Source organism: Porites lutea, chromosome 2 (genome assembly GCF_958299795.1).
Source record: "Porites lutea chromosome 2, jaPorLute2.1, whole genome shotgun sequence".
NCBI lineage: Eukaryota > Metazoa > Cnidaria > Anthozoa > Scleractinia > Poritidae > Porites > Porites lutea.
In genome coordinates this window covers 6,210,400-6,234,106 of record NC_133202.1, presented here as the reverse complement: position 1 = coordinate 6,234,106, position 23,707 = coordinate 6,210,400, and the positions used below count along the sequence as shown (strand labels likewise).

Genomic DNA, 23,707 nt, shown 5'->3' with positions numbered 1-23,707 from the left:
TTTTCTCCTACGAACGGGACGATTTTTTTTAATTGTTTCCCTCAAATATAGAGACAAGCTGTCAACAAAACAAAAAAAAGTTCAGATAAGCTAAATATACCGTGATTTTTACGATTTTTGCGATTTTTCTAGCCTGTGTACAGATGTCCCCCCTAGGGGGGACGTCTGTACACAGGCTAACTGCACGAAAGAGAGGTGAATATACAGCTAACCCATGCTATCTTTAATAGCAAGGGTAATAATAATTACTTGTGAAGTGTGTCGTTAGTACTGCAGTGAAAATAACAAGTAAATGCTGGTAATTGACGAAAAATATTTATTATGCCTTCTGACGCTACTTACGATTTATTTGACTTATTATTAAACAACTTATCACGGCTATCAAAAATATAAACTTTGAAATATATTTACTTTTTATTTGAATTCAAACATACAGAACTGTTTACTTCTCGCGGAGGTTATTTGCTAAACGCCTAAAATTAAATATTGAAGGAAAAGAAAGCTGGGGCTTTTTTATTGCTAGGGCTTACATTCATAAACAATTATAATAATAACCCGGGGCATTTGACCGACGATCTGGACACTTGGTTACACTAATCTGATAGGAGTAAATATGTGGCGCGATATTGCTTTGTTTTTCAGGGGGGTTTTGTTCCATCCAGTGTTAATGCGACTGAGCTCTACAACATCGCCCGTCTTTCTGGTCTCAACAACCCAATTACTGCCAATGGTTTATAACAAGTAACGAGTCATAATTGTTGCCCTTATCTTCGCTTCAGCTTGTGCATGGATGGCTTTTGTCAAGTTCACTACTACTTGGGCAAATCCTACTCCTATAGTCATTATGGCAGCAGTAGAAAATCAAACAGAAATCAACGACAAAGACAACTCAGATATAGACGAAACTCTCCATCAACTGATTGATTTTAAAGACTTGGGGAGGAATAAGAGAGTAGTATTGCTATTGATCATCGTTACCACTGCACCAGCGAGATTTGAAAGAAGACAGGCAATAAGAGAAACATGGTGGAAACATTGTTCTGGCAATCAGGCTCAGGTAGGGAGGCAAGATAGGTTCTTTGTCGCCAGTTATCTCACGATCTCCTTTTGGAATAAACCTTCAGAGAAATTCGCCAAAATTTGACAATTAAGGTGGCTCGATACAGTTTTTCAGAGTCAATACCTCCCAAGTTTGAGCATAAACTACGTCGCCATAAACAAACATTTGGAAAAATTGCCACCACAGTTGTATTAGATAAAGATGAAAATTTGTTATGATCAGGGTTGCAACGACATCGGAGTTGTCATAGCAACGAAATGACGCTATTACTTATTTTACTTGCAGCAATATATCTCGGCACTGGGAACTGTTCTTCCAATATCGTTCACCGTAGCTTTTTCCTCCAATAGCGGCCTCGATGTTCGTCAAGTTTAAGCGAAATCTGTAAGAGCGTTATCGAGATATTATGGGATGAAGTCTTTATGGCTAGAAACACAGTTAAAAATGGACAACCTTGATTTTTGGCCGTTATCTGTAGAAAACGAAGCGCTTTTGACATGCAATGTCACCGCATAGTAGTTTCAATCTTTTTAAAAACATGTGTGAAGATCATGGAGATAGCTCCAGCCGATTGCTAGAAAGAAGGATTTGATTATTAGGTATCGAAGCGCTCTTGTTAGCGGTTTTGTAAACATTTTGATCTTCTTTAACAAATTAGCGAATAATTTTTAAACTGCTCGATAGATTTTTTTAAAAATTTAAGATTCTCCAGATTAACCTTCCTTTTATATGACCTTTTACTTTCAAGATTATTGATATATTGTAAGGCAGTAAAATAAGGGCTACAATTCGTTTTTTTTTTCTTCATGTCCATAGAATAGATATGGGATATCTATTCTATGGACATGAAGTGCTGCAAGTAGAGTGCGTGATAGTCAAGTACAAAGCTACCCGTCTAAACACATCCGTGACACATAGGTAACGCAAACGGGTAGCTAAGGGACCGGTCATTATTTATCGCCTGGGGGGGGTCGGAGGATTTTGGGCTAAACACGATGAAATTTAGCCGATCCCCCCTTTAAATGTTATTTTATTGAAGTGATCCCCCCTCATAACTATATATAACTTTCGTGATCCCCCCCCCTCCCATGTCTTTGTACCCATATTCACCTTTCGACGTGTATATTTAGTGTTTTAAACGTTCATATACAGGTAGTATTTCTAACTATGATGTACTTACAGCATAATAAAGCCGTTATCGCGCAGTCTTTTTTTATAAGTGTCTCTTGATCCGTGTCTTTTTCTAGTCTGGATCCAGACATCTGAATTCAGTTGACATACAAGCAATCTTGCTTAAAACTGCAAAGTGCTTGAAACTGCAATCAGTGCTTGAAACTGCAAAGTTACTTTTTTTAGAGTGCCAAATAGCAGTCCGCCAAGTCCCTATCAGCAGGTCGTTTGCATCTAGACCCTTTGCTATGGCTACTAGAAAAGGGTATTTTTAGCACGACCCTAGAAAAAAATCTATAGCAAGTAGCGGCCATTTTAAGGGCACAAAGTCCAGGGTCAACCTGTCGAAGGTGACTAAATGTTGCTGTTGAATCGGATGACGAGGCTCAAGAGGCAGATGAAGTTGTTGAATGGATGATGAGGCTCAAGATGAGGCAGATGAAGCAGTTGAATCGAATTTAGTATAGAGCTGACACAGGACGCCCATTCCTGGAGAGGCGATAAATGGTTTATGTTTAAACAAACACGCTTTTTTACAATGTTTCAGTTATCAGAAGTTTATATAGTTCACAATTTAGAATTCACCTGTCATGTTTAAAGATGAATATTAGCTAAGTCATGAGCACGTTATAAAAGGAAAAATATAAAAGCGTTAAAACAAAGCTTTCTCGATATAAATTGAAATGCACACATTCGCCAGTGTGACAGACTTCCGTTTTTTAAATAAAGTTGTGTTAGAACAAATTGAGATTGCAAATGCTATCATCTCCCAGCAAAATGGGCACATTTATGTTGTATGCTTTCAAACTGGCATTGTTCAAGCAGATTTGAGTGGTCCCCCCTCTGAATCCTTCCAAAATTTTCAGTGATCCCCCCCTTTTGGGCTCTCAGTTACGACTGATCCCCCCCTCTGTTCTCTTAAAAATCAAGTGATCCCCCCCAAAATCCTCCGACCCCCCCCAGGTGATAAATAATGACCGGTCCCTTAGAAGTCGAACTTTTCATGCCTTGTATTTAGCAGCTGGAGGTTTCGTGTTTGCATGAGATCATAGCCGAGCCGCACAGTCAGTCTGAAATTATTGAAGTCTTCAACCAAAGAACAAACGTGTTAGATTTAAATAGGCATTTTCTTGAATGAAAGTCATTTATAGGCATGTTTAGTTTCCCGGCACTGAAAACTCCGGGTGTTCGTGACTGCAGTCATCAAAGTCGAAGTTGTTATTAAATCCCGCCCATCTTTTGTTTTGAGTTCTTGTTTTCTCTGATAATAAAAAAATTATTGAACGGACTAAAAGTTTATTTCCTAGTTATAGTGTTAATGATAATGATGACGTCTTTAGTTTGGTGTATTTCATAAGCATTGTTGTTCTTTTCTTAGTTATCGCCTTTTCCCAAATTAACTTATGCTAAACCAGTAGCATGCAAGAAATCCAGTAAAACAAATTTGTCTTGTCAAGCGCTCGCGACCTGCAAACTTCTAACATCATTTTCACCGTTGTTGCAAACAGATATGTGGTGCGAAAGTTTGACGCCAGAAAAATATATAAGCTTTCGAATGAAGCGACTTTTTTCGCCCCCCTTTTTTTTCTGTTTCTCCCTTTTTGCTTTTAAACTTGGTGCAACGGCAATGTTATGCTTATGCAGTTGGTTTATATTAATACTAGACCGGAAAAAAAAGCAGACCGGATGTTAAATTTTGTGCTCATGCGCAGTGCGTTTTGCCGCGGTGTTTCCCGAGATGATCCTACGACCTTAGTTTTGCTTAGAAGATACAAAGAATACAGGTTTATTAATATTTAACTCTTTGAAACAAAATAAATTAATTTTTATTTTTTTGTTAACCGCAACTGAAAAAAATTAACCGATAGCCGTAAAAAAGCCAAAATTTTAGCCGATAACCGTAAAAGCCACCACCCCACTGAGACCCTCTTTCTAGAGGGTGCCTGAAAATTGCATGGTAGCAAAAAACTTATGTATCTCAGGCTCCGTCCACACGTGTCCAGATATTTTTTATACCGTAATTAGTTCTTTCTGGATGTTTCCATTGTGTAATCATTTTTCTACCAAGATGAATATAGAATAAGAATTTCCCTTTTTATAGATGATCGGACATAGATTTCCAAAAGGACTTACAGGTACTTGAGTACACAACACAGTCACTTCTTGAATCGAAAGACTTGTATTCCGGATATTCCTGAAAACCCCAGTAAGAAAGAACGCATAAAAGGTTTAGCACCTATTTGGCATTGACATGCATATCAGTTGAATCTAAGGTGTTGTGATGTGAAGGAGTCCAGCAAGTAAGATCCAAATAAACAACAAAAAAGGTTTTTTATGCTTCCACTGCAACAACAGAAGTTTATGATTGACGGCAGCGAAGAACGCAATTGTGAAGGCGGCTTTTGAACTTTAGAGTTCGCACGTTTGTGAAAAGCGCTGTAAACAGTAAAATTACCACGAGAGTTTAAAGCTTATTGAAGCTTTCGGATGACAACCTAAAATGCTTGGAAACGCATAAAAATATAAAAACCATGCACCGTAGCGAAACCTGAATCAACTTGATTTACATCGATTTTTAGACTTTGCTAGAACTCGTATCTTGAATGAATGAAGAATGAAGTTTTATTTAATCTCGGGTTTGATGAGATTGGTTAGATCTCTAGCAAAAATATGCTAATAAGCCGAGGCAAAAAAAAAAACAAAGAAAACAAAACAAATAAAATAATAGAGAAAGAAAGGGAAATTCAAAAACTTATTTGCAGTATAAAGCCTAAAAATTACGTGACATAGCTATTTACAATAAAAAGCCCAATTACTTATAAATATAGAACATAGATATTATATAGAATTAGCTAGAACCTTAGCTGTCGGACTACTTTATTAAAGGCTGACAATGTACTTAGGGATCTTAAGGTATCAGAAATCTTCATCCAGGTAATAGCGGCCGAGTACTTTACTGAGTTCTTGCCATAACGAGTCGTATTAGGTTTCAGTACTTGCAGCTTGTTAACCCCTCTCAGGTTTTTGATGTTGTCTCTTAAACATTTTTCTTAAACGATGGCACTTTATTTACAGCCATGGCATGGGCTAATAGAGTTCCTTTGCAGAAATGCTTCATACAATCTTTATATTAAAATATATTTTAAGAATGAGGCCTGGACTGAAAAGGAATCAATTTTGTGTTTAAAAATCTGTACAATACAATTTATGTTTTTACCTCAACCGTATAAAATTATTCCTCTCACTAAACTACAAGAACTGGATGATACCTTAATTGAAACCCTAAGACATTCTAAAGCGGAAACTCCATAAGTTATTTTTTAGTATTAAGAATATGTTCAGCCTAATATCGACAGAAAAATAATAAAACTCAGCCTGGGCCGGAAAAACAACATTCTTATATATATATTAAAAAGGAATATTCGATTTGTTGAAAACAGGCATTCTTAATTTCAAGGAAACAAAGCCGATTGAGGTTGTGAGTTGCAGTCATCCATTTCTTTCTTTAAAGTCTACCGGTTCTTTTCAGTTTGTTCGCAGAACGTGAAATGCGTTTAGCATACGTCATGACTTCTCTGTAGCCCGCAGCATGATTTAATTGTGCTATAAAATGAGCCACTCACTCCCCCGTTGATTGTAGTCTACGAAGACGCTTGCTGCAACTACTCTTGTCAGTTTCTCACTTACCAACTCAGAACCTGCAATACGTAAGTATTTAGAAAGTAGACCTTTGTCAAAAATAGTTTTCGCAATTAATAGATGTAGACAGGCAAGTCCACGAAGAAATGGTTACTCTCTATTATCAATGGTGCGTGCATTTCCAAATTTATACAGATTTTGTTCAAGTTTCTCCACTGAATTTATGTTCGACTTCATGATCACGATCTTACAGACCTTGTTTCCCCTTTGCAAAAGACAAAAGACTTAGGCCCGTTTCAAACGTCTTGCTACTGCCGTGCCGAACGCAATTGATCGAATTAAACTCGACTTCAGCACGGCAGTGGCGCGACGTTTGAAACCAAGTCGTGTTACTGCCGTGTAACACGGCACAAGCCTTGCCGTGCTACACGGCAGTAGTTCGACTTGGTTTCAAAGGTTGTGACCCGCAAGTACTTGTACGACGGTCATCTGAATTGACCGATTGCGCAATATAAAACAAAGGAAGTGTTGACAACATAGTGCAGGACCGAAGGTCGGATAACCTGCGTGGCGGGCGCAAAAAGGGGAGGGGGAGGGGGGGAGGGAGAAAGGGAAAAGAGAAGGGTCCCCTCCCCCTCTCCCCAATCCCCCTCCCCTTTTTCCCTTCCTCCCTATCCCCTACCCCCTACCCCTTTGGACGCCTGCTACGCAGGCTAAGGTTGGACACCATGAGAAATCCCTGGAACTTCTTACTCGCACGTCATGTCGCTAATTCATATGACATTTTATTCCGACAGGAGCAATTAACACAATCAAAGTATGCTTTTGTCCCCAAACGATAACCGGAACCTCCGTAAATACATCATTGATTTTATTTTAAAAAATTACAAATGCATTTTCAAAGAGAGCAACTTCAGAACACTCGGCCACTTTACTTAAATTTACTTACACTGTGCAGGCCGCACCGAAACGTTTCTTTGTAACTACCACGTAAAACCAAAGTTTCCAGTTGATTAAAAGCAAAAGGACGCGCGCGAGGAGAACGCGAGACCGCAAAAATATTGTGTTCGAAATGTAACCGCATTAGCAGAGATTCTCCGTGAAAGGATCGCAACAGTATTGTTCTGAATAAACATCAAAAAGAAAAAAAAAAGCCTTCTTCCGAATAAACGGTTACGTACTGTGCTTTCCAGTTTCTAGGACCTACTAAAAGTGCCGGAAATGAGAATTTTGCTACGCGTGTTTTATTTGTAACGAGAAAACAAATTTTTTACTAATAAATGCCGAAAAATATAACTGGCGAAGGGTCTCCTACAAGAAAATCCCCATTAAAAAACACTCTAAGACACACATATAGCTTTTGTAGCTTGTAAACCCCTTAATTTTCCAGTTTTTGCGCAAGTGATTTCATAATACCTTGGTGTCTAACTCACAGAATCACGGGCGTGCCACCTAGTGTTTCTGTTGCTTTAAAAATCGCACTTAGGAGTTTAGAACACCATGGCATTACAATTTAACTCGCCGCACGCCTTGTCTTTTTTTGAAAAATAGTCACCCTTGAAATATGTTAAGGTACTTCTTAGTGATTTCTCTTTAGGCTTTTCTCCGGCCTTCCATTCCTTGTTCTTAAAATTTCTATACTGTCCTCTCGCAAGAATTTACGCCGGAATACTAATTCCAAAAGTGAAACTCACCTTTTTCCCGGCAAGCAGCTATTGATCAAAAGACTCCCTTAACAATTATCTCCATTTCCAAACCTAATTTTCTAAAATCCTGCAATACATAGCTTTTTCGTGACTGAATAAAGAGTTAAATAGCGGCAGCGGCGAGATTTGGTAATTTTTGGCGGGCTTTGGACACGTTTTGGCGGGAAGACGATTTCACTATTCGAGCGAATCCATTTGATCGCTTGATCTCTGTGTTTTCTGCCTCTATTATGACATCTTCATCTCTTAAAAATAGTATTTCCGCAACCCGTCGTCATTAAATCACGGAAATTTTTTATGTAGACCGTTTGCACTCGCTTTACATCATTAGCAGCAGATCATGCATAATAGTCACCAAACAAATGCAGTCGGATTAGAAGATCTAACGTTTTCAACATCAAAATGCCTACCAGACTGCCGATGAATATTACCGCTTACACATTTATCGTAATATCGTTAGGCTCAGAAACATTTTGAAGGCATAGGAAGACCGTCTTCCTCTCGTAATGTCATAAATCTTCAGACGCACACATCGTCCTTTACGTTCATCTCAAGAATGCAAGGCTGGCTTTACACGTATTCCATCAAATCATAATGTCACACTACTTCCATATAAAGAAAAAGTCAATTATTATTTCCATTGTTTTGGTCAAATTTTTTACTATAGTGCGTTGAATGTACAATCCATCAGAGAGATCATAGGTAGCCCAAGCTCGAAATATGAGCATCGGCGAGCATCGGCATTGTTGCGTAACATTCAAAATATAAGAATTTGTATGGGAGAAAAAAGCTATCGTTTCTGTAACCAACGAAAATAAAAGGATTTCAATGAAAAACAGTTTACCTTACTTAAAATGTGTGTTACATTTCTCCTGTGTGGTCCACGGGCCGATTTATGGCCTTTTTATGGGTTTTTATGTAAACAAGTTTGGGCACTCCAGTATGGCGTTCCGTTGCGGACAAAATTATACCGATAGTAAAAACATGTAGAAAACATAATACGTAAGTCGAAACTTGTAAAATACATCGAATGCAATAAAAAAATGAGTCGAGATTCGCAAAATATATGTTCACGAACGAAAAAAAAAACACGAGTCGAAATTTTGAAATTTGAGTCGAAAAATAAAGCGCGAGACGAGTTGAAAAAAAAATTCGAGTCGAGAAAGAGAGAACGCTGACCAGTTGTGTTGTCTATCGATGTCTTCACTTCACCGATACGAGTAGCCTGCGAAAACATCCGTTTCTCCTCGCTCTTCGTCGCTGGGGCCGTTTCGCGCGGAATTCAGGTTCTTGTAATTCCACTCGGATGTCATTTCATTGGTTCCTCTTAGCTTCCTCTTGTTGTAGAATCGGTAAAAAACACTAAAACCAACACTACAGCAATTTAATATTAATTGTTGCAACGAACAGATAACTTTTTTGATAAAAAGGCATAATCATGTTACCGTTTCTGATGAAACTGGTCAACTGAAATCGCAGTGTCAGACAGTATACACTGAAGCAATAACTCGAACCCCCGCTTACTCGAACTGTTTTTCCTTAACTTCAGAATTCGAGTTACCGTGCCCAAGCGGACAAAGGAATCAAGGGAATTTCCTCTTTTGTTAACACACGGTCTCACTACGGTATAGATGTCCGGGCTGTTACCCCCTTTCTGTTGCACAATCACACCCGAAGATTATTAGACTTACTGTTATGATTGGTTTGTAAATTTTTGTTAGAGTGTAGAACTCAGATATTCTAGGTTGATTGGGTGTTTGACATTTGCCATTTTCTCGTCATTTCATCATTATGTTTTTCACGGTGTAGATCCGTAATTAATTAGGCGCATGACCTTGCTGTGCGTTTCTTTCAACATTGGTTCAACGACAGGTTTGTAGTTATGTTCGTCGTCGATTTGTATTTGACCTTCTCTTATTTTGTCAGTTTTGTTTTGTCTACTGTAGTGATTCCCTTGTCCGCTTGATGTCGATTCCGCACGTCAGTGTTTTGCTTTAATTCTTTTTAACGCTTGTCGGTCCTTGCGTGACAGGTAATATTTTAGCTTTGTTGTTTGTATCTCTGCTAGTTGAGATTTAATCATAACCTCTCTCGAGGGCTTCTAATGGTTGAACCGGTGGGTTCCAGTCCGATTTAACGTAGAAAGGGTGAACTTCCCTATTTCTAAACAACCGTAAGTCTCACAATATCTTGACGACAGAGTTGCAAGACAGTGTCCTTTTGTACTCGTCAAGGCGTCGAAATAAGAATTCTGAGCTGTCATTTTAATGAAGCTGAACTAAGCTGCCTTTCTAAGTCCTGGATAAGTCTACCAAGGGAGAAGAAAAAATCTGCAATATTTGGTAGCCAACAACCCACTACTTTGGATCGAAGCCTCGTATCGGTGAAGTGAAGACATCGATAGACAACACAACTGGTCAGCGTTCTCTCTTTCTCGACTCCAGTATTTTTTTTTTTTCAACTCGACTCGCATTTTTTTCGACTCAAATTTCAAAATTTCGACTCGTGTTTTTTTTTTCGTTCGTGAACATATATTTTGCAAATCTCGACTCATATTTTTTATTGCATTCGATGTATTTTACAAGTTTCGACTTAAGTATTATGTTTTCAACGTGTTTTTACTATCGGTATAATTTTGTCCGCAACGGAACGCCATACTCCAGCGAAGCGGTTCGACTGATCCACCGAAGGAAAACGGCCGGAACTTCGCTCCAACTGCTCCAATCGCCTCCAAATTCCGCCTAGGTAACACACGATAGTTCTTCCTTCCATTCGTTATCTTGCTTTAAGACTCCTTTGCTGACCGAGAGCGAATCAAAGGTCGCAAATCTCTGCAACCTTTCCCTTCTGAAGCCATCGACTAAGGCTCGGCTTGAACACCGCGTTACCGTTGAAAGATAGCGACACGGCCTGAGACTCAAATTACTCACCCTCGGGGTGGGAGACAGTCTCTTGCTCCCGTTGTTGCCGTGCTACAGTTGAGCCAGCTTAGCACGGCAGTAGCACGACGTTTGAAACAGGCCTTAAGAACGAATGTCGCTAAGGATTGAGCAAAAGTGGAAATGGTAAAACAAAACCTTCCCTCATACTTTGTGTGTAGTTAGTACTTCGGATGAAACTACTCACTGTGGCATTTATTTGACTTCTAACAAAAACCTGCACTGGGAATCAGGGGCGGAAGTTTGGGCCAAACATTGTATTCTTTGGGACAATTTTCTCCTTAAAACAGTCCGGGATCGTTATCAAATTTGATAACTTCGACCAAAACAAACCACGAGCCAATCACTGTTCAAATTTTCGTTCACGTGACATAATTTGGGGGAAAGCGTTCTTGAATTCAGTATGGCGGACGATGTCGAGATGTTTTCAGAAATAGAGAGGAGTACTGCCGAGACAGCAACTAATGTACATGGCAATTTTTTATAACAGACATCTCTCAGTAGATTGTAAAACTGGTGAAATTGTATTTCAGACGCATTTTTCCAAATAAGACCTCTGCGGAAAGCTTCGTGTATTTCAAACAAATCATCAAACTCATACGTAATTTGTTTCTACTGAAATGTTCAAATTAAAGAGACACAGTGTTGGAAGACAATGGCTATTCTGTTAAGGATAGAGGTTTTATTTTTAACATCGTCTACAGAAGTTTGGTTTTTCGAAGTTCATTCTGCTTTTTTCCTCTTGTCACGAGGAGATGATGTCGATAATGGTTGTTGTCCATAGATCTGTCAATGAAACAAAAACGGAACATGCAGACAATGAGTATGCCTTCCACTGATAAAGCATATACAAATAACTGCTTAAATTTTTTATTATACAGGTAGCGAAAGCCGTTGTAGCGGGAAACTGAAAATTTGCATATGCAAAGCGCGTTTCGGGCGAACAATAACTCTCACCTAAGACTGTAGTTTGCCCTCTGGGATATTCTTGAAAAACATTTATGTTCAAGTTCAAAGCTCAATAGACAGAACGGCTGTACCGTTCTCGCCACAACAAAGTAGAACTAAAGTTGCTCTTATAAAAGCAACTAAGCACAAAGCCAACCCGGCAACTGATGAGGTTCGTGTGGAGAACCGAAACCATGGTTTTGCCTGATCACAAAGTGGCAATAACAAAATAGTTTAAAGACTGTTAAGCTTATTCAAAGCTATTACCAAGGGAGGAACTACGCGCGGGGTAAATCAGTGAGCTGTTAGTTAATTATTAAAAATTAAACAAACTATTTTCTGAACAAGTCAAGCAGAATTTTGTGAATATTTTTTCATGACAAATCACATCCCTTTGACCTCCTGAGCGTGCAAAAAAAATATCCCGCATGTTGTCATATGAAAGTAAGTTTTCGCGCCATATGAGAAACATGGGCAACGCTGCCGAATATTTCATGTTTTTCAAATAGAAAAGTAAGATTCTGGTCTGTTTATATACTTTTTATAAAAAAATTTTGGGGTCAAAAATAAGGGCACCATTCTTTTTACTAATCATTTTAATTTAGGTTGAAGAGAAAATTCGCTTGTTAAGACTGACTGAGAACCCGTGGTACTTTCCAGGAAAACCGCGGCGCCCCTCGGGGGGTTACTTAGGTTAATGTTTGCCGGGTATGCGCTGCTGGCCTCTCAGAGCCCCTACCCCATTTATAGTCTATTCTGTGGCCAATTGTAGACCCCATATTACGATCCCAACTTAGTCACTTTCTATTTATGTATCTACCTTATCAATCCTTTAAATAGAACATCAAAAAATGAATTGACCCATTTTTTAATAACTTGAATGAAGAACACTTAAATTTTCACCTACAGTACAAATATCCTGGTACATTTGCAAATCGTAAATACGAACAACCCTCTTACCCCAAAATCCGAAAATGTGCGACCCCATTCTAGTAACTCTATTGAAAATGCAACCCCATTATAGTCAATCCAGTCGTGAAAATGCTACCCCATCAAGAGGCGCATCCCCATTAGCCTCTTATAAACGGGTTGCCTGCGTAGCAGACGCTCTAAACCTAACAGCTCACTGATTTATTAATTTCAGCGACCAACTTGGAGGCCCGCGCACCCCAGCTAAAATGATCTTTAAGGCCTGGGCACCCCAGCTAAAATGCTTGGGGAGCACTCGTCTAAGCCATTTGTATTGTCCGTAAAAAAAGAAAGCTGCATGGGGCTTTTTTATTGCTAGCGCTTACATTCATAAACAATTATAATAATAACCCGGGGCATTTGACCGACGATTTTGACACTTGGTTACACTAATCGGATAGGTAAATATGTGGCTCGATATTGCTTTGTTTTTCAGAGGTTTTTTGCTCCAGCCATCGTTAATGCGACAGAGCTCTACATCATCGCCCGTCTTTCTGGTCTCAACAACCCAATGACTCATGATGACTGCCAATGGTTTATAACGAGAAACGAGTCATAATTGTTGCCATTATCTTCGCTTCAGCTTTGGCATGGATGGCTTTTGTCAACTTCACTACTACCTGGGCAAATCCTACCCCTATAGTCATTATGGCAGCAGTAAAAAATCAAACAGAAATCAACGACACAGACAACTCAGATATAGACGAAACTATCCATCAACTGATTGATTTTAAAGACTTGGGGAGGAATAAGAGAGTAGTATTGCTATTGATCATCGTTACCACTGCACCAGCGAGATTTGAAAGAAGACAGGCAATAAGAGAAACATGGTGGAAACATTGTTCTGGCACTCAGGCTCATGTAGGCAGGCAAGATAGGTTCTTTGTCGCCAGTTATCTCATGATCTCCTTTTGGAATATTTCAGAGAAATTCGCCAAAATTTGAGAATTAAGGTCGGCTCGATACAGTTTTTCAGAGTCAATACCTCCCAAGTTTGAGCATAAACTACGTCGCCATAAACAAAGATTTGGAAAAAATGCCACCACAGTTGTATTAGATAAAGATGAAAATTTGCCGGTTATGATCAGGGTTGCAACGACATCGGAGTTGTCATAGCAACGAAACGACGCTATTACTTATTTTACTTGCAGCAATGTATCTCGGCACTGAGAATCGTTCATGGTAGCTTTTTCCTCCAATAGCGGCCTCGATGTTCGTCAAGTTTAAGCGAAATCTGTAAGAGCGTTATGGATATATTTTGGGATGAAGTCTTTATGGTTAGAAACACAGTTAAAAATGGACAACCTTGATGTTTTGCCGTAATCTGTAGAAAACTAAGCGCTTTTGACATGCAATTTCACCTCATAGCCGAGTTTCAATCTTTTTAAAAACGTATGTGAAAGATCATGGAGATAGCTCCAGCCGATAACTAGAAAGAAGGATTTGATTACTAGGTATCGAAGCGCTCTTATTAGCGGTTTTGTAAACATTTTTGTCTTCTTTAACAAATTAGCGAATTATTTTTAAACCGCTTCATAGATTATTTTTAAAAAATTAAGATTCTTGAGATTAACCTTCCTTTTATACAACCGTTTACTTTCAAGATTATTGATAAATTGTAAGGCAGTAAAATAAGGGTTACAATTCGTTTTTTTTTTCCTTCCGGTAAAGCTCGATATGGGATTTCTATTCTATGGACGTGAAGTGCTGCAAGTAGAGTGCGTGATAGTCAAGTACAAAGCTACCCGTCTAACGCATCCGTGACACATACGTAACACAGACGGGTAGTTAAAGTTTCTTCCAGTCATTGTAGTCGAAGGCCTAGGTTAAATCATTGATATCTCAAGTATTTATAAAGTGCAACGCGACTTCACATCTTAACAACTGCGAAAATCTATCAATTGAACACATACAACAAAGTGAATCTATTTAACCGTAGATTTCCAGCAGCTGCGACAATATTCCGAGAAACGTAACGCCTCAATACACCACAAACTAGGATTTCCCCGCTATCATATTTTTTTCATCATACTCGAGGTATTTACTTTATAATATGCGTGCATAATAACGCGAAAATTAAGGGCCTCGATTCGGGGAAAATTACATCACTGCCAAACAGCGAAAACGTAATCAACAGTACATGCGTCATTTCATTCAGCACCAAAAATAAATCGCATGCTCATCACAAGACTCATTTGCATACAATGAAAGTCGTCACGATTCTTATCCTCAGTTTCCACGGTCTCCGCTAGGAACGCTTGGGAACATGGCGTCCTAATTGCTGCTCACACACAAAGAAAAAGAAGAAACGCCTGCATTTTTAGTCTAGCTGTGCTAAAGCAAGCTCGACTAAAAGTCTCCTCAATAAATCATTGGCGGAGGTGTCTTGGTTATAAATAGAGAAAACAGAATTTAATGTCGTGAATTTGCTTTTCCAGAAAACGTTTAGTTTCATCATTTCATCATTTTTACCTCATCAATGTATGGCATGTGTGAAAAGTGAGCTACACAACGGTAAGAATACTATTGACCGACAACATACAGAGCAGGGGCAGCTGTAGTGTCAATTATTACTAGTAGTACATGTACTCTAGAGAAAACGGCTTGGAAACTAAAATTTGATAGCATTTTGTTTTGAATAAGGGTATGGGCATGATTTTCAGTTGAACATGCCTACCGAGCGTAAAAATCGCATCCAGTCTGAGGATTAATGATTGAGGGAAAATTTTATATATTTAGGCATGACAAAATTCAAGGGAACATTGGTACTTACAAATAACATCTCATAGGCATGGAAAAAATGGGTTCATGCCCTCGCAGCCCAAAATTGACCCAGCTAAACTAAGGTCCCAGATCTCTCGCCGGGTTAATAATTCATTCCCAGTTTTAGCTCCTCTGGTTTGGCATGCCGGGCATGCCGATGGTGAAGCCAGTTGGTTTGGCATGCCCGGCATGCCGGGCAAGAAATTGGCATGCCCAGCGAGACTGATTTGGTATTCGCTTCAGCATCATATCCTGAGAATCACATATAATCGCCAAATATATCTTAGGGAGCTTGAAGTTACAGGTTTCATGCCTGGCAATAAATGCAGATTATAACAAAAAAAGTCATGTTTGTCACAATGTGTGTCACGGGATCGACTGGCAAAACTGAAGACAGAAGCCTGGATTTATAAATAAAAAGCACAACAAAACAACATTGTTCATACATAAAATAGAATACTTAACTTGCAATCAAAGATTAATCCTTTTATTTCAAACCGATATTGACATTTCTGAGTCCACATTTAAATTTGATCGCGGAAAAGCGTCTTAAACAATAAGATAACAAATCTTCTCAGTATAAACTTATCCATGCTTAAGTTTTATCGTGTCGGAATGTTTCCCGGTCAACAGCATTAAAAGACTGGTGAAAATGAAGCTTACCAGGTCGTTCAAGTCAGTACGAGAGTACGACGTTAATACTGCAAAGACGTTCTGATTTGGTGAATTTGGACTGCCTTCTCAGAGAGACTTTGCTTAGTTTTTCAGTGCGCTCCTTGTCGGCTATGCGAATCTCGCAAACTGTTTTACTCCTTGCTGACGATAGTCCTTTGAGCAACGTCATCTGCGTCATCCGAAGATACCCCGAGCACGCACGAAATCGGCCGAATTTCCGCAGAAGTGTTTTCGGATGACGAGGAATCTATTTTGTTGTAGCGTGGCAGTTGTGGCGTCACGATGTCGTCATGTCTCTTCGCACTTGTTTCTCTTTTTTTCTGCGGTGCATGGTTGAGATGTTGGTGAATACTGGACAAGAAACGGATTCTGCGAGAGACTGTAAGTACAAATTTAGTATTAATTTGGTAAAGAAAAAGCCTGAATATCGAACAAATCCCGTGAATTATCCTTTTGGCATTCAGTTTATCTTGCTGTTGAGCATGCCTAAGAACTCCGGCATTAGTGGTTGTCAACCTGTTCACTTCGGATTGTTGCTGTTTGTATGTCTTGTAATCTTCTTCTGCTGCTAAGAAGACTAGAGAAAACTTCAAAAATAAGAAACCAAAGCTAAAAAAAGTCAGTTCTAATTTTGTAGCTCGAGTATAATTATTTTTGGCACCTACGGTCATATTTTTCCACTGTTACTGGTAAAGTGACTTATTTTTGCTGCATAGTTTGACTGTTGTTTGAAAGACAATCAAACGGATATTACAATCACTTTCGGAGACAAAATAAAATATCCGTAAATCAAATGCCAAAATCAGATTTGGATTTCGCTTTAAAAAAAATGAACATGCAGCGCGTGTCAATGCAAAGTTGTAAACAACTCAATATAAGCAGTCTGTGAATGTGCGTTTAGGTGCAAAAAACTAATTTTTCTTTTGGACATCTCATCCAAGCAAAGACTTAAGGCTTACATTGCTTGTCTTCGAGTGTACTACAAAATGCTTTGTTACACTAAGCCTCTGAGAGGCGATTCTGGTAAATTTATAGGACGCTAAAATGCAAATAATTCTGAGCTTAAACAACCTGGCTGGCCGGTCCGACTTTTGAATTACAAAATGTTCAGGTTTGCCGGCTCTACCATACTTTAAATGAACTTGGTTTTTGAAATGATTTGTACTATTTTAACCCGAAAATTATGATTGGGTTATAAAGCTTTTAAAACGGACGAAAACTAAGCTAATAAACATGTTCAATGTAAAAAACTAAGATTTAGTCGCTTTTTCAACTTTGCTTTGTGGGCCGAAAAATTTGCCTTTACGCAAAAAAACAAAAGCAAATAATGAGGCTTTTATTGGACATATTTTCTGAGAATTTTATCTGATCAATTTAATGTCACTAGCATTGTTTTCGTATAGGAATTTTCCTAATTAAATGAGCTTTTAATTTAATAATTTTGATACTCTATAAACTTCTCATTTGAGAGCCTCACTTTTTTATACACCGATTGAGAAACAAATTCGCTCTCGTTAAATCCTATTTTATGACCTATTTATTAGAACTCTAGGTAACGTACGAAATGATGTAACCGGACAGGCTTTAACCTTTGGTCCTAATTTATTTTTTCTTCGCAACCCCTAATCAGTTGACGGGCCGTGAAAGAATATCGCCACAAAAAGATGCGAAAAAGTTTTCGCTGAGTTTCCTTTACATATTCCGGCTTTATATGGGTCTACACCCCAATTGCCTGCCTAAAAATGAAACTGTTGTTCAATTAAGTGTCAGTCAAACTCGGTATAATCTTGACTTGCAAATCCAAATGCAAAGGTTTATTTCGCAGTAGAAAAGCGTGTAAACATCATCGAACAGCGCAGTGTACATTGGCTAATGTGAACCACGTTTCTTTCACTTTATTTACCATGTATTTATCTCAATTGCACACTCTTGTGAAATTAGCCTCAGACAATTAGTTGCGACCTTTAACAGACTCAACAAGCCAGTATGAAAATATGTTCAGAGGAGCTGAGCTCTACATGTTCTATTTCTTTTTTTCATATTGCCCTTGCATGTGTTAATAAGATTCCATTTCTTTTTTGTTACAGGTAACTTCCAGACATGACGAGGAGATAATTACTTTTCTAGAGAGCAATCCTTTGATACCGTCAGTTATTACTGACTTACTTTGAGTTAAAAACAAAGAACACAGACACTGGTAATGACAAAAAAACATTAATCCCTGGCAAGCCTACAAAACAAGAAAGAGGAACTCAGACTCCTTATCAAAATGTGAAACAAGATAAAAAGAGCTTTTCTAACGTAGGGAAAATTGCGTTCGAGAGATTTGTAATTGCAACGTTATATTCAAGCACATTGCATTGTCAAACATCATAATTTACTGAATAATGAACAGTGATTTTGGGGCTTAGCTCAGTTTCTAATGAACTTTGAAAGATATTCTATAACCTTATATTTTTAAAAGCTTTCATGGAACATAGATGCATTTTATTATACAATGAAAATAGTCTCTGTCTCTCTTTTTACTGATTTCAGTCAATTCCATTTTATTCGCAATGTGAAGTGGGAATCCTATTAAAGACTCATTAAAAGGGGTGAGGAGTTTTTACAATCCCCCAACAGGTCATCTCCACGATGACGCCGTTTTATTACTTCGGTAGAATCCCTCAGGGTTTTACTTTCTTGTGAAAATTAGAGCTTTTGTTATTTAAACTTCGCTGGGACAACCAAATCTATGAAAATGAATGGAATAGCAATGACGTCATCGTGTAACCGTACATCAAAAGATAAGCACTGTGATCTGTTTATTTTTTTTTAGCCAGGCTTAAAATATCTAAAGATTCAAGGAATTATAACCTGTGCGTTGAAACATGCCAGAGACCGATTTTGGCATGCCCGGCATGACCCAGATTATGGCACGCCCGGCATTCCAGAGAATTTAGCATGCCGGGCATGTCAGAAAATTTGGCATGCCCGGCATGCCGGGGATTTTGCTGGGTATGAATTACTTATTACTAGAACCTAGGCTTCTCGCGGCCTGGGTAAGAAGGTCACAGAACCTCAAATTATGCTTACAGGACATGCGAAATTCTGTTGCATGCCAATTTCAATGCAAAACCACTCTGGGGCCACCCCCTCTATTACCAGTGAGCAAATCATTGACGATAGGCATGGGAAAAATCCTTGCATGCTAACCAACATTGAAAACGTAGCAGAAATGTCCTCAATTGCTGAGTCATGCCCTAGGGGAGGCTTTAAAATACAGAATTTCCTGACATGGATGAGGGAATTTTCCGTAAACAGCATGTGATCATGCCGGCTAGGACGTATTGCCTCCGTATTGCCCCTTTTTACAGCTAGCTAGGCTCATTTTTAGGTTCCAAGGCCTGAAATGACGAAAAATTCATGCCCTAAATGTAAAAAGTCCAAAAACGTCCTCGAAATTTTAGTTTCCAAGCCGTTAGAACTGTTTCTTTCACACTTCGTCTCAATTCTCGTGCATATGTCTACCTGGAGTTATGTCGGGAAAGAAATAGGCGATGCTTAAGGTGACTCGACCCAGTTTTTTTTAGGGGGTACCATCCTACTTTGAAGCTCTCTGGTATCCCCTCCTTTACTTTTGTGGTAAGTATAACACATAGAATGGATAACATATAGATCAATCTACAATATAACATAAAATTTTTGGCGATCGGAGTAAATGTCACGTGGTTATAATGCCACGCCCCTTTAAGGTCTGAGTCAAAAAATCTGCTGTTGCCAGCATTTTTTCGTGATAATCTCTTGGCTACACATAGTGCGCATTAGTGCCTGGCGCTGAACAGAGTTTCACCAAAATCGCAAAGACCCAATTCGAGAAATTCAGCGGTTTCCAAATTTAGGTCATAATTTATGCGAAAATGATAAGCAAACTTTACACGGATTATATCTAATAAACTATGAGATTCATCTCTGTATTTTGGGCATCCTTATAACAGATGGGTCCTTGCAAGTCAGCAAAACGCTTTAGGGCCTTGTAAATGCGCGCGATTTCGAGCAAAGCAAACATATAGAAATTATAGTTTTCGCTATTTGTTGACGTTTGTCAGCGTTTAAGAGTCCTTCTCACGAAAAAAGCATTTTCTTAAAAATTCGTAGTTTTTTTTCCTTCAAATTTTTTCAGGGCCACAATTGATGAACTAACTACCCGGACTCTGAATTTCATGGTCATTGAAAAACTGTGACATTACCTTCTATAAGCCCAAACTTGAGTAAACATTGAAGATTTTTAGCGTTTTGGCTGAGTTTGTGCTTTGGGAGTTATCTATTGTTTCTAGTCTGTCATTATACAGCATTCTTGTCCAGCACGCGTGCAATGACCACGCTTGGCTGACTTCCGAATGCTCATCGAGATATGATAATTTAGTATAAGAAAATAGAAGGAATTCCCGTGGCTCGCATTAAACCTATGAAAAAATGATATTTTTTTTAATAGTAAGTAGAATAGTGTGTAGCACTTCTTGATTTTTTTTCAAAGGCACAAGAAGCACGAGAATTGATGAAAAATTGTGAGTTAAACCTCTATGTATCACGCGATGGCCTGTCTCACTGTACCAAAATTATCATATTCGGAAGTCAGCCAAGCGCGGTCATTGCACGCGTGCTGAACAAGAATGCTGTATAATGACAGACTAGAAACAATAGACAACTCCCAAAGCACAAACTCAGCCAAAACGCTAAAAATCTTCAATGTTTACTCAAGTTTGGGCTTAAAGAAGATAATGTCACAGTTTTTCAATGACCATGAAATTCAGAGTCCGGGTAGTTAGTTCATCAATTGTGGCCCTGAAAAAATTTGAAGGAAAAAAAACTACGAATTTTTAAGAAAATGCTTTTTTCGTGAGAAGGACTCTTAAACGCTGACAAACGTCAACAAATAGCGAAAACTATAATTTCTATATGTTTGCTTTGCTCGAAATCGCGCGCATTTACAAGGCCCTAAAGCGTTTTGCTGACTTGCAAGGACCCATCTGTTATAACGATGCCCAAAATAAAGAGATGAATCTCATAGTTTATTAGATATAATCCGTGTAAAGTTTGCTTATCATTTTAGCATAAATTATGACCTAAATTTGGAAACCGCTGAATTTCTCGAATTGGGTCTTTGCGATTTTGGTGAAACTCTGTTCAGCGCAAGGCACTAATGCGCACTATGTGTAGCCGAGAGATTTTCACGAAAAAATGCCGGCAACAGCAGATTTTCGACTCAGACCTCAAAGGGGCGTGGCATTATAACCACGTGACATTTACTCCGATCGCCAAAAATTTTATGTTATATTGTAGATTGATCTATATGCTATCCATTCTATGTGTTAGACTTACGATAAAAGTAAAGGTGGGGATACCAGAGAGCTTCAAAGTAGGATGGTACCCCCCCAAAAAAACTGGGTCGAGTCACCTTAACTTGATTATTTTGTGATTAAATATTAATTAGAAATTGACATTTGTAGGGCAAAGAAGTTAGATTTCGTGACATCCGATTTCACAATAACGTAGACAAAGTCCGAGTATATTTGCGATGTAAAATGATGTAACTGCATACATTTTCTTAGGCTAAATAAGGTGAAAGAACGTGCGATTTTGTAATAGACACTTAATTTAGATACATTACAATGGTAACTTTTACTGTACATGTGATTAATGTAAAAATACTGCCTTACGCAAGGATAGTAGAAAAACCACTGTATACTTAGAATGTTTTAGTTGATCGATTCGTTCATCGTTGATCGTTGATCGTTTAGTTACGTTGATCGTAGTGTCACGAACGTTGAATATGTGAGAATTGTACATCGCAGTAGATTGTTGGTTTGCATTAAATCGTGTTGTTACATCGAAAGATACAGTCCTCATGATTTGTTTGAACCAGCGGAGCGGGGTTAAAAGAATTCCGCAACAAGTTATGAAACCGGGTTAGCAAACATTTTGCAATTTTTCTCAACTCCCCCCGTCTAATAGCTTGTTTACTGTGTTGTTTGCTTATGTCGTTTTTTTTTTTCGGCTTGTTTTGTGGTTAGGGATTTATGTAGAAGTGGATGTAGACAGAATTACTATCTTACTATCTTTTCCAGACTTCGCGCGGACAGCGTGCAAGATAGAACGCCTAGGGACTAGGCTGGGGTCCCAGGGCTTTTCTCTTGGACTCTGGAAGGGTCCCATCCCAGATTTACGAGAGAAAGGCCCTGAAGATGGCTCAAACGACACCCGAGACATAAGGGCAGTTCTGACCTCGTGGGTGTAACTTGAATTTTTCTTTTTTCAGGTTGAATGCGTCTTCATGACTGATGGACTCATAACAGACCGAATTCAACGTAACCTTATTTTAAACGAAAAGGATAAATACAAGGATATTAACCTCCAGCCTCTTAAAGGAGGCCGTGGGCGGTTTGGATTCCGCTTCCTTAACCAAATCAAATGGGCAGCGGCGAAATTTAACTTTCAGTACCTACTTAGAATCGATGATGACTACTTCTTGTGCTCAAAAAGGCTTCTTTTTGAGCTTCCATTGAGGCAGAAACAAAATCTAGTCTGGGGATTTTTCCACTGTAAAATAGGAATCACATGGGTGGATGAAGCATTTATGATATTCTCCGAAGATATTATTCAGAAGTTCTTGGCGCAGAACGAAAGCTCGATGTTGTGTCATCCACATGCGGACCAACAAGTCATGTTGTGGCTGAGCAGTATTCCAAACAAAACATACTTCCACGATACCAGGTTACATCATGAGCCTCCAGCGTCACATGTTCCTCGATTTAGTCACATCTCGAATGTTTGTGACTCCCATTTAGGCGCGCATGGGGCATACGGTAAGACCATGTATCATCTGGGGCTAAGAGCTAATGACAACGCTAAAGGTGTTTCAGCTATTCCTGATTTTGTAAAATATTGTGAAAACACAACGTTTGATCACCGTGTATTTAGTCGTGAGTGGCGATTTGGACCCAAGCCCTGCAAAGATAACCCAACGTGGAACTTAGGAGATGAAATGTGGTTTGGTAAGGAAGTTGGTCAAGGAAATTAATTTTTTAAACAATATAAGCGATAGAGGGCTGTGCTTTACAAGATGTTGAAGAATGGAATTTCGTCGTCCTTTTTAAATTCAATGGTAAATTTGATACTGTTCAGACTATTTAAATGCTGCAAGAACCCTGAGCACAGTGACGTTAAACAGTATGTAAAAGTACCATCAACGCGCCGAAATCAAACTAAAAGAGAAGGACAAACTTTGGCGTTCATGGCCCATCTAGTTCTTTTAAATCTAAGAAGAGTGTTACCGACAGGTATTCCGCCAGTATTTTGAACAAAGTTTGATGGAAGTTGTGCTTACTTTTCGCATGTTTTTATAGTTGTAGTTCGCTGTGTATTCCAAAATTTTCCAGCCTTTAAAAGATAATTTACTCCTTATCCCGTTTTAATTGGGCAAATAGTCATTTTCCAGGTTAAAGGTGAATCCTTTTTCACAATATTTTTTGACTCATAAACATCTGCTTATCGTTATCTAATGAAGCTAATGAAATAAAATTTAATACTTCTAGTATTTTTGTGAAAAAGAGATATTTCATTGTCTATCATGTTCAGCTATAAACCAATGTACAAAAAGGTGACATGAAGTTTTCGCCAAAGTAAACCGCAGCTTAAAGGCCTAGTTGATCATGAATCTCGTTGGAAATATGCTATCGTGTGAGGAACTCGTGCCGAATGTGCACTTTTCTAGAGGGTCTTAATGAGGTTTACCGATAGGCGTAAAACGGACAAAAATTTAGTCGATAACCGTAAAAATCGAAAAATTTTAACTGTTA

The 23,707-nt window shown here is 38.6% G+C and overlaps 1 protein-coding gene across 1 annotated transcript; it reads left to right on the top strand.

The window, feature by feature from the left end:
• Positions 1–13,079: 13,079 nt before the first annotated feature.
• LOC140925522 (beta-1,3-galactosyltransferase sqv-2-like) lies at positions 13,080–22,929 on the top strand. The gene is made up of 2 exons (XM_073375465.1): positions 13,080–13,286; positions 22,168–22,929. Exons 1-2 carry the CDS (start codon positions 13,080–13,082, stop codon positions 22,927–22,929), a joined length of 969 nt encoding a protein of 322 aa, XP_073231566.1.
• Positions 22,930–23,707: the final 778 nt, after the last annotated feature.

What these genes read in the sequence shown, in the direction of transcription:
- LOC140925522 (XM_073375465.1), top strand. Translation starts at nt 13,080, where the DNA reads ATGGCAGCAGTAAAAAATCAAACAGAAATCAACGACACAGACAACTCA. An exon ending in AACATTGTTCTGGCACTCAG is followed by an intron (nt 13,287 to 22,167) that starts GCTCATGTAGGC and finishes TTCTTTTTTCAG; the next exon opens with GTTGAATGCGTCTTCATGAC.